Source organism: Colias croceus, chromosome 10 (assembly GCF_905220415.1).
Source record: "Colias croceus chromosome 10, ilColCroc2.1".
Classification (NCBI taxonomy): domain Eukaryota; kingdom Metazoa; phylum Arthropoda; class Insecta; order Lepidoptera; family Pieridae; genus Colias; species Colias croceus.
This window is the reverse complement of record NC_059546.1, coordinates 30,579-42,679: the sequence shown is the minus strand read 5'-3', so window position 1 is coordinate 42,679 and position 12,101 is coordinate 30,579. Positions and strand designations below refer to the sequence as shown.

Genomic DNA, 12,101 nt, shown 5'->3' with positions numbered 1-12,101 from the left:
GTATCACAGAATACATAATAGTACTTATGTTAGTATGTTAAATGTGGGTATATCAGCGATTCAAAACATTTAGCAAATATATATAACAGTAAAATGGGTCTGTAGTTTTATATATCTCTAATGTTCATATTATTATGTCACATGTCAATTTTATCTACGCATTTCTGTGAACTGTGAAACTACTAAGATCTTAATTACGCATTATATTTTATTGATAATTGAATTTAAACACCCGTATTAACAGCACAGTAGGTACATAATATCTTCTACGTGACATTTTCAAGTCGTGTCGTTTTCGCGCCACTTGTATGGAAATAAATTATGTACTGTACTGGTTAGTAGCAATTAGTAGTTACGTGTCACTTATGACAGGCCCAAATCCCAATAAAAAATATATGCAGAGTGCAGACTAAGGCCGCGTTTCCACCTGCAAGAAAACTTCCGCGAGAAGTGTCCGACAGTCTGTCTGACAGCAACTTGCAAGTCTACTTGCAGGTGGAAACGCCGAGTTTACACATGCAAGCTGCTGTCAGACAGACTGTCGGACAGTTCTTGCAGAAGTTTACTTGCAGGTGGCAACGGGGCCTAACATAGAACCTCCTCCTTTTGTTTTTGGAAGACGGTTAATGTATTAATAGGGTAATTATGCGAAACATCGTAAAGGCAAATTTGTTTTTTTCTGTCTCCGCAAAATATAATGATAATTGAACAACTTGGACAACTGCAACGGCTGTAAGCCTGTAAACTGTAAAGTAACTTAGTGTGACCACCTGTGGTGACTACAGACTACGGTTGTGACATGGTTGTAAAGACTATATACTTCTAACAAGACTGTGCAGTGTGCACCATCCACGCAACAACCGGTCCCAGTGAGAGCGTTTTTCATTCCAACTTGTCTCTTTCTAACCGTTTGTGTTTAGCTTCCGCTTCTAGAAAAAGCAACCTTACGCAACCTTAAGTATATATTTATAGATTTATACATTTATAGATCATATTTTATCAAAACAATAAGACGGCAATTAAATGTTCGAACAAACCTTATTAATAATTAATAACGTTTGTAATTATTATTGAAGAATAATTATTTTTGAAGAACAAACGATAATAAATATTTATAAACTAATAATGGAAAAAAATATTAATAATTTTGAAGGGGGGGGGGGGCAGTATATTCTTATTTTATTTATTGTTAATAATTATTGTTATTAAATTAACGAACAAACTACGGAACAAACAATTATTTATAGCAAACAATTAAGATACATACAGATTGTGTGCGTGTTGAAACGTGAGTATTGTGATTGCTCCAATCTCGCAGTGTTACCAACTCTCAAAAATATTTATCCCTAAAGTTTGTGTCAAAAACCCCTAAAAACGCCTAAATTATTCAGTTGTCCCCCTAAAAAAACATACAAATATAAATTCATGATGATTTAGAAATAATATGCTGTAATATGTTTCAAAAGTCTTTTTATTACAAGTTATTTAATACATAAAATATTTCGTCTTCATCTGAAGATTCAGCGTTTTTGAAATCATACATGTTGAATAAATTTAACATTTTATTGGATGGATTAAAATATGTTGTACAAGATCCACCATTTCGATTTAATGTAAATCGGACCATCATGATGCTTTGCAAAATTTTATTTAATTACGTACTGGATGTCGCTATGAGTCGCTAGGTCAAGAAATAAATATTAAAACTAGTTATGTAATTATCAATTTAAAAATATTAAACAGTCAAAAAAAAATCCCTAAAAATACCCCTAAAAATTTCAGACCCCTAAAAAATTCCTATCTCACTTATTTACCCCCTAAATCTGAGGGGAAAACCCCTAAGTTGGGAACCGTGCAATCTCGGCTCAATCGCGCAGCCGCGTTAATCGCAAAATGGCGGTTTTGAGATAAACGCGGGAAAGACATTTTTACATATTTGAGGAAGATGTTTATATTTTATAGCCGTTTATACTTTATAGCCCTTGAAATCTATCAATAAAATTGGAAAAAATACAAGCTTTACAAAGATAATTATCTTATATTTCATAAATTGTATATCCATTAATAATGCGTATTATTGCGTTGAGGTTTAAAATAAATAAAATAAAATAAAATAATATTTTTAGCATCAGGCCAGGCATCAACGTGACGTGCACACGTTGTGGCAAGCAATCGCGGAATGAAATTGTGTCATCAGATTGAGGGTTGGATGAATCGTGAGTAGAGAACGCTCAATCGCGACTGCAACAAATTGTTTCAGCAGATTGTTGGTTGTGTTGAACCGTGAGTAGGGCGCATTACGCATTATTAATGGATATACTAATTTATGAAATATAAGATAATTATCTTTGTAAAGCTTGTATTTTTTCCAATTTTATTGATAGATATCAAGGGCTATATAGTATAAACGGCTATAAAATATAAACATCTTCCTCAAATATGTAAAAATGTCTTTCCCGCGTTTATCTCAAAACCGCCATTTTGCGATTACTGCGCAGCGCGATTGAGCCGAGATTGGAGAAATCACAATACTCACGTTCCAACACGCACACAATCTGCTGAGACAATTTGTCGGGTTGCTTCCGCGCCGATCCAATTCGCAACATGTTGGGTTACGCCCCCAACGTGCCCTCAACTATATACTATTCACGACACAATCTGTCAGCTCACTGCAGATTGTGTCAACAGATTGTTACTGAAATTGAATCGTGAGTAGGCTACTGGTATGCGTTACCCAGGCAAAATGTTTTGCTTTAGAGAGATGAGACTTAAACAAATAATTAGTGTATCATGAGGAGCAATTTGTTTACTAATAGCAAAATTTGTTTGAATTGTAGTTTTTAAGTTATTTAAGAAAAACAAATTTTGCTGGAGTAACGTTTGAAACGTTACCCAGGCAAAATCGTCTTTCAAAAATTAGTTTCAGCACGGAACCAAATACATGAATAGATAGCTTTTGTTGAGTAGTAAATGTTTATAAATAGCAAAATTTGTGTGTGGTATAGTTCTTTAGTTATTTAAGATTTTGCTGCGGTAACGTTTTGGGATTTCCCAGATCTCGAAAACGGCTCAACGCAGAAGTTTTAAAAAAAATACCAATAAAAGACCTTAATTTGTTTAAATTTGTTTAATCATTAGTTTTTGATTTGGTTGACGTAAACCAATGTAATTAAATGGTTTCAAAAATCAGAAGAAGCGGGTTTACATGTAAACCAATACACTTATAACCAAATAAACAGCTGTAAAAAATACCCGTGGTTCGACGCTTGTTTACAGCAGACATTTTAGATTTCATACTTTACACGTTAAGAAGATAAAAACAAATTTGATTTATTTTAGACTGGTCGTACTTTAGCGATCGAATACGCAGTTCCCATAACATTAAGAAACATGGCATACTTTAAACAAATTAAAATGATTCATGAAAATTCTTTCCTGTTAATTTCAGCCTTGAATTACGGCTCTAATGAAAGTTATCTCAAAAACAAGAATATGTCAGCAATTCTCTAATAAGCCGACCAAATTGAAAAGGTCACGTAAAAGCGACTGCACCGTACGTACGGGTAATCTTCGCAAATTAGCAGCTTGGTAACCGATGTTTTGTACAGTTAAGCAGAAAAACGTTATTCGTGAAGCCGATTTTTTGATTGTAAATATATATCTTTAAATATAAATATTATAACACAAAAGGGTATTGACTTCTTGGAAGAATCTGCCACATCGTGTATTAATAATGATAATGTTTCACTGTGTCCTGTATGCGAGACAGGAAATGTATATTTTACATATGAATTAAAACCATTACTTTTCTTCGAACTACATGACATGTCTGTTAACCTGAATGATATACCCATTAATATAGAGTTAAATGGCCAACAGTATATGATTTTGGCAGTAATTGATTTTGACCCACCATCAAGTTCCACATTGATTGGACATTACAGAGCATACTGTTACAGAACGAAAACTCAACAATATGAATGTTACGATGATCTGTACTGTAAACTACAGAAATGCAAAAACTCCATAATGCCACATTTGATTATATATTCATTAGTGTAGGTAATTAAAACGTTAGAGACTGGAAGCATAAAACACATAATTTTATACGGTCCCAATGACCACACAAATTTTATTGAATTAGGTAGGTACGAATCTGTGATTATGAGTGATATTAGTAGTTATTAATGATAAAAACTGTACTGTTTCCTATATTTTTAAATAGGTACATAAGTGTAAAAGTTGTTTATTTTTTATATAATTGTTGGAAGATTTTTATTATATTGTTGTTTTCTCATTTAAAAGTTTTGTGATTATATACATTTTTTATAGAATATGCTCGAAACCGTCCCTCATAAGGGCAAGAAATATAGGCAAGCCGATAATACATATTTTGTAAAAAAAAACATTAAATGTGCTTTGCACATTACACACACAACGCCGACTCAATTCCAACTCAAGTCACACTGTGGTATTGAAATATGAGCTTTATGTCGTGTTACTTAGAGTGGATATTTCAACATTAAGTTAAAAGAAGGTTACGACGCTTTGACAATGATTGGTTCACGGGTTATCCACCTGTGGCAGTCACATGTAATGTTAAAATATTCACTCTAAGTAACACGTAACAAAACTCAAAAATGTTGATGCTAAGGCAAAGCAATACATATAATTTGTATGAGACTGATTTTTTAAATAAAAATAATGCATCTTAACCATTTTATTATTTTAACTAACCTGACCAGAAAACTTTTGTATTCAACTGTAGAGTTTGGCTAACGAAAGATGAGACTGGGTTTTTATTTCGAAAATTTATATGGCAACACTTATAATTACGTAATTGTCATTAAAACCTGAGTTGTTGATGTGTCAAAGTGAAAATGATTTCCGCGATTTTAGTGATTTCTAATTGAAAACGAGACGAAAACATTGAAATGCGACTTAAAAAAGGTTCTTTTTATTATGATTAGTAAATTTGAAAAGAAACAAGTTGAAAGAGATGTAGTTTTCAAAGAAAAATAAGAGTGTTTACGTGAAATATCTCAATGCATTGTTAAGTGTGACTTTGATATTTTGATACTATTCATTTTGATTGCATTGTTTAATGTTTATTATTTTGCAGGTAACATGGATGATACCAATAGTCCAGTTATAATCTATTCAAGCAACAATAAAAAAAATTGAATGATCTGTTTCGTTCAAAATGTTTAAAGACACAAAATCAGTATCTTGACGAGATTTCTTCTATGACCGGACCATGTTATTCGTGTTGAAGATAGTATAAAAAACGAAATGTAATAACTGCAGAAATGGAAGGGTTCATAATAAGAGTCAGAGATAGTGATAGTGATTCTTACTATTCACTCGCGGTTGAATTTTTACATTTGATATGATTATATTGATTAAACAAACTTTAATTGTATTTTTATTGTGTTTTTTCTTGCTTTCATTCGGTGTTCTTTTTTGTCTATCTGTATCACTTAACTGTTCTAAGTATATTACATATAACAATATTATAAAGATGAAGAGTTTGTTGTTTTTTTTTGTTCGTAAGAGAAAATAATAAATAAAAGTATTAAAACTATATTTCCAACTATAACCTAAGTTGCCATTTGTTGATTTTTTGAATTTGCCGCCTTTTTCCAGTCTCATCTTTCGATAGCCAGACTATACTAACAAAACATCTATATTATCCTGTTCATTTCAGATGGTTGCGCTTATGTATGGTGCGGTCGCTTTTATGTGACCTTTTCAATTTGGTCGGCTCATTAGAGAATTGCTGACATAATCTTGTTTTTGAGATAACTTTCATTAGAGCCGTAATTCAAAGCTGCAATTAACAGGAAGGAATTTTCAGGAATCATTTTAATTTGTTTAAAGTATGCCATGTTTCTTAATGTTATGGGAACTGCGTATTTGATCGCTAAAGTACGACCAGTCTAAAATAAATCAAATTTGTTTTTATCTTCTTAATGTGTAAAGTATGAAATCTAATATTTCTGATGTAAACAAGCGTCGAACCACGGGTATTTTTTACAGCTGTTTATTTGGTTATAAGTGTATTGGTTTACATGTAAACCCGCTTCTTCTGATTTTTGAAACCATTTAATTACATTGGTTTACGTCAACCAAATCAAAAACTAATGATTAAACAAATTTAAACAAATTGAGGTCTTTTATTGGTATTTTTTTCAAACTTCTGCGTTGAGCCGTTTTCGAGATCTGGGAAATCCCAAAACGTTACCGCAGCAAAATCTTAAATAACTAAAGAATTACTATACCACACACAAATTTTGCTATTTATAAACATTTACTAGGTACGCAACAAAAGCTATCTATTCATGTATTTGGTTCCGTGCTGAAACTAATTTTTGAAAGACGATTTTGCCTGGGTAACGTTTCAAACGTTACTCCAGCAAAATTTGTTTTTCTTAAATAACTTAAAAACTACAATTCAAACAAATTTTGCTATTAGTAAACAAATTGCTCCTCATGATACTTACACTAATTATTTGTTTAAGTCTCATCTCTCTAAAGCAAAACATTTTGCCTGGGTAACGCACACAGGCTACTGTAGTTAATTGCTCCGAGATATGGCATAATAAAAATTTAAAACTTAAAAAAAATAAAATTGCGGAGGCCTTTCTCATATATAAAAAAGTACTCTGTGCAGGGTTTTGTGAGCCGTGTGTGAGCCGGTTGCGTACATCAGCGTACATTCTCCGTCACCTATATCTTCTTCCTAAATATAAAAATGAATCGCAAAATGTGTTGGTAAGCGCATAACTCGAGAACGGCTGAACCGATTTCGATAATTCTTTTTTTATTATATTCCTTGAAGTACGAGGATGGTTCTTATGTAGAAAAAACGAGAATATGTACCAAGGGCGAAGCCGGGGCGGACCGATAATAGTCAATAATTACCTATTATACCTACTGAGTTGTCAACTTGTCATCAAATCTTGTCATTAATTGTCAATTGTCACGAGGGATAAAGACCGTGCTCTTGCCGTGCTTTGAAGTCTGATTGCTCAGTATTCATTCATAATGTTTATATAATAATTTTTGAATTGGTGTAATTTGCCTAACATTCAAAGTAACTATTTCAAAAAACCTTCAAGCGCTGTAATGGCAATCTGTCTGAAGCGGTTGCCACATTATATTCATAAAATCGCGAGTACAAAAAATATAATGACGACGGCTAGCAAGTGTGAAAAGGCTATGGAAAATTTACAAAATAACCCTTACTTTGAAAAGTATGCTGAGCGCATTGCATCTTTGCAGAAAACTTCACCTGAAGAGTTTTTGAAGAGACTTGAAGAGCAAGAAAAAAGTCGAGAGCAAGAGAAAAAAAAGAAATTTGCTTCAGTGGACACTAGGTATTCAATATAATAATATATTAATTAAGTATGAAGTTGTTCTTATGCATTATTTTCGTACAAATCACTATATAATATATATACTATATAATCACTAAATGTATTTTCTTTCTTTCTTTCTATATTATGTGATGTCAATTCAAATCAATCAATTTTACTTTTCAGACAGTATTCCTCAGTTTTAAATCCCAAAAAAGATGGTAATGATAAATTGGCAGTAGAAGATAAAAAGCTGGATGAAATTTTCAAAATCAATCTTGTTCAAGATAAAGATGCCTCTGAAATTAAACTAATTTGGGAAGAGTATCATAAAAATAAGGAAGTTATATCTGCTACAATTCCTTCACCATTGTATCGGGAAATCAAAGAGAGAATGATTGAAAACCCAACTTTCCTCTTTCCCTTGCCAAGAGAACAAGGTTACGAATTTATCATGTGTCAGAGCTATGGACACGCAGTTCATTTCACTCCCCTCTTAGCATTTCAGGTTAGTTTTGTGATCTCTTGATCATAGTATTAATCTATACTATATATATATATATATCTACAAGTACCAATAATAAAATTGGAGTGTCTGTTTTAAATTTTGATATAAAATATAATAATTATATATAAAACCAATTATTACTAAATGCATATGGGATGTATACACTGTACATATACCAAGATATTAATTTTTATAATTTTTATTTGTATGTTTGTTCTGGCTATTTCAGAAATGCAGGTGAAACCGCAGGGTGCAGCTATAATCTATACATATAATAAATCTGTAGAAGGGTCAATTCTGTACATTGAAAATATTGAAAAAATAAATAGCAGGGGGTGTTACTGGATCGATACCAAACCCAAACATGTGATTAAAAAATTTTTTGTCTGTCTGTCTGTCTGTCTGTCTGTATGTGAAGACATCACGTGAAAACTAACGGTTCGATTTCGATGAAACTTGGTATAATTATACCTTATTATCCTGGGCGTAAAATAGGATACTTTTTATCCTGGAAAAATATGTAGAAAAATTTTTTTATTAAGTTTTCAGTTATCCATAGACGTTGTTCTGTAGAACGGCGAACACACGTTGCGTATTATTATAGGTCGAGCCGTATTTGGTCTTTATAATAGATATTTATAAGATGTCATTGTCAGAGTTACTCAAAATGGAGAAATAAACCATCCACGCGAAGACCGACATCCGCGCGGACGGAGTCGCGGGCGGAAGCTAGTCTAAAATATAATTATAGTTTAATATTTTAACTTCAACTTACAGGTACATAAAGAGAATGCTCCAGAATGCCTGACTATGTTTCACTACATAGAGCTGGAAGACAAGGGTATTGTTTTGATGCGGGGTGAATATGATAAGGTAAAATATATTATTATATACATTTTCCTTCTACCAGCTGACCCATACTCATTTTGCTGCATGTACAATATTGCTATTTCACATTAAAACTTACCCATGTCATTGAGGAATAATGTTTCATATAAAAGTTTGTCCCTAAAAGTTTCATTTACAATTATAGAAATCTAAATAACAAGACACTAGAAGTCATAAGCACACATGCCCTTGTCGCCAGTCAGGTGACTCTCAAGCCAGCACTACAACAAATTTCAATCTTATTTTTATGTGTTTAGGTTCAAAGATACATCTATTGAAATTTAACACCCTCTGTTGTAGAAAAGCCCAATTTTTTCGTATTTGTATTTTTCTAAAACAAAACATCTCGTGTACCTAGGGATGTTATTCTAAAATAAACCATAAAATCGTGCGTTAGGGTACATATTAAAATGCTGAATTTATTTTTTAAGTTTTCACTGAAATGAAGCTGTTCAATAAAAGGTATAGTTTACTTAAACACAACCCTAAGATCGAAAACGAAATTGACAGATATACTCGAAAGAATAGACAAACAAAAATGGCGATGGGCAGGGCACATGATGCGTGACAAAAATGAGAAATGGAGCAAGGCTACAACAGAGTGGTACCCAAGAGATGGAAAACGAAATAGAGGAAGGCAAAAAGTAAAATGGGAAGACGATCTGAAACTGACGGCAGGTGCAAAGTGGAGAAGGGTGGCAAATGACAGAAACCAGTGGAAGTTTTTGGAGGAGGCCTATGCCAACAGGCACACTGAAATTAGAGACATATTGTAAAATAAACTAAAATTTATTTATGTATAGTGTTAGATTATGTTGAATTGTTTACTGATTTCAGAATAAAGGGCTTTATTATTATTATGTCTCTCTCCATAATACACGGGTATCGCCGTAAGGATGATACCCGGTCCTTTGGAAGGCTTACGTGGGGACACAGGTCCAACACGCAGAGGCCCTTTAGAGAATTTAATGTGTTGTGGGACACCAGCCGCAGCCTGCCCATGGCTGCACTATAGAGATACAGCCCTGGGCAGTCCGCGGCCAATGTAGGACTATTGCAGAAAAATGGAAATGAATAAAACTGGGTTATGGAAGGGGGTGTTAGATGGACTGGTATATTGGGTCTATGGGGGCTATGGACGTCTGCCTTTTCAATATTAAAAATTGAAAATTATGGCAGACGGTGACTCGCCAGTTCGGTCGATGGGCTCCCAAAAAGGTTACCGATAATGGCAACAAGGGGGCAACATCAGCTGAACGGCTGGGGGTGTAGAGAGGTGCGGCACCGGTTTCACCATCGCGAGCCCGCGGGCCCGGAGCGGGTTTCCCCGCTATTACGCCATTAGACACTTCCACCCCCGAGCATATAGCTCTAGCGTCTCCACTCTGGACGGCCAACAAAGGCAAGCCAGAGGTGGGGGATCCTGAACCTCGTCATTGTTCACTCCGAACTGCCACCGGGACAGCCCAGAGGTGAGGACAGGGACCTCCCCCGGGAGCGCTCGGTTCCCGCGGGGTCGCTACTCCCCAACACCTCGCCACAAGGTGACCTGCGGGGTGACTGACTGCACGGTTGGGATATCTATTGTAGATATGCCAACCGGGGGCGATGGGGTCGTCACATCCCTACGCCTTTATTATTATGTATCTCAGTTCCATAATACACGGGTACCATCATAAGGAAAGTACCCGGTCCTTTGGAAGGCTTACGTGGGGACACGGATCCAACACGCAGAGGCCCTTTCGAGAACTTTACTGTGTTGTGGGACACCAGCCGCAACCTGCCCATGACTGCACTATAGAGATACAGCCCTGGGCAGTCCGCGGCCGATGTAGGACTATTGCAAGATAAGGAAACAAAATAAACTGGGCTATGGAATGGGATGTTAATGGACCGGAATTAAGGACTATGGAAGACTATGGCACCTGCCTTTCTACTAAGATATAGCAAAAAATTGTTGGCAGGTGGTGACTCGCCCTCTCACTGTATGGGCCCCCGAAATAAGTCGCTGCAATAGTGCGACAAGGGGGCAACATATTGTGAGCAGCTAAGGCTTATTATTATAGTTTACTTGTGTGTACTGTTTAACTATCGCTTTAAATCTGTGGGTTTTGGCGACAGTGTTTTTTATAATTATGACATTATAGCAGTTCTAGTGTCTTGTTATTTAGATTTCTATGTTTACAATGCATTTACTCACACTCACATCTTGGTTTGGAATATTAATGCAAAACACAATGTAACAAATTGTCAATGTTTCAAACGCGGGAGAAGCCGCGGGCTGAAAGCTATTAATAAAATGAAAATAATAAAAAAAATATATTAAAACCAAGATTTTTTGAAAGTTTTTTCTTGTCATTGATAATAACGACATCTGTTGTAATTGTCTTATTATTTACTTTTTTCCTCAGAATGTGCTAAATGGTAAAGAAGCTCAGTGTCTAGCAAATCAGTTCCAGATGTACTATAATGGCAAAGATGAGGAAAAGCTTCAACTGTTACACTCCTTTACTAAATCTCCAGACTCGTTCAAGCATATGGACCTCATCACTCAATTAGAAAATATTACTTTGGTTTAATCATTAGCATAGATACTGCATTGTTTTGTCTTTTAAAAATTTATATAATATGTTAATACCATTTATGGAGAAAGGAGTAAAAAATTATGAATTTAGTTTTGTTCTCATGAATGGCACCTTTAAAATATAAAAACTGTTGAAACAACATACCATATGAAATACCATTCCTACTTGTTTTATTTTATATAATAGAGAAATAAGGTAGGTATTAGTGACTGAAACATTTCTAAACTCCGGTACAATGATATTATATATTATAGAAACAAGAGGTAGATACGTCACCAACGCACCAAAACTGATTCCGTGAATTGGTCCTATTTGGGACTCTCCGTTAATAAGTATATAAGTAGTCTATGTTTGGGACAAATGCAATCAGTCAGATTTTGACCGGTTCCAGCGAGCGCACGTGCCGATAGGTACATGAAAGTTTTCGAAAATGCCTTCCTGTGTGTTCAGAGAGTGCACGTATTCGTGCAAAAAATAAAGAAAGATAAGGGAATATCATATCACAGGAAAATATATTAAATTATTACAGTTTAAGAGTAAAAATAACAATTTACAATTCTTTATGAATAACACTTGCTTGACACTTGTATTGAAATAATGAAAGCCGAAAGGGATAAAACATTGCTTCAATCACTAGTGTGACAAAGCTAGCGTACACTGTGTTCAAAGATTATCATGTATATGTCGTGGTCATATCGTAGATTTGATCATTAATTCATGATATGAGTGGCCATTTCACGAAATGGTCGCATATCGTGAAAT

At 34.5% G+C, this 12,101-nt stretch overlaps 1 protein-coding gene and 1 long non-coding RNA gene across 2 annotated transcripts; both read left to right on the top strand.

Annotated features, from left to right (window-relative positions):
- The first annotated feature begins 4,769 nt into the window (after positions 1-4,769).
- Positions 4,770-5,531, top strand: LOC123695033. Its single transcript, XR_006751889.1, has 2 exons — positions 4,770-4,950; positions 5,123-5,531. It is a non-coding gene; the product is annotated as an uncharacterized LOC123695033 (long non-coding RNA).
- Positions 5,532-7,018: 1,487 nt separating this feature from the next.
- LOC123694811 (ATP synthase mitochondrial F1 complex assembly factor 1) lies at positions 7,019-11,497 on the top strand. The gene is made up of 4 exons (XM_045640381.1): positions 7,019-7,379; positions 7,545-7,866; positions 8,644-8,739; positions 11,166-11,497. Exons 1-4 carry the CDS (start codon positions 7,129-7,131, stop codon positions 11,331-11,333), a joined length of 837 nt encoding a protein of 278 aa, XP_045496337.1. The 5' UTR covers positions 7,019-7,128; the 3' UTR covers positions 11,334-11,497.
- The last annotated feature ends 604 nt before the right edge of the window (positions 11,498-12,101 follow it).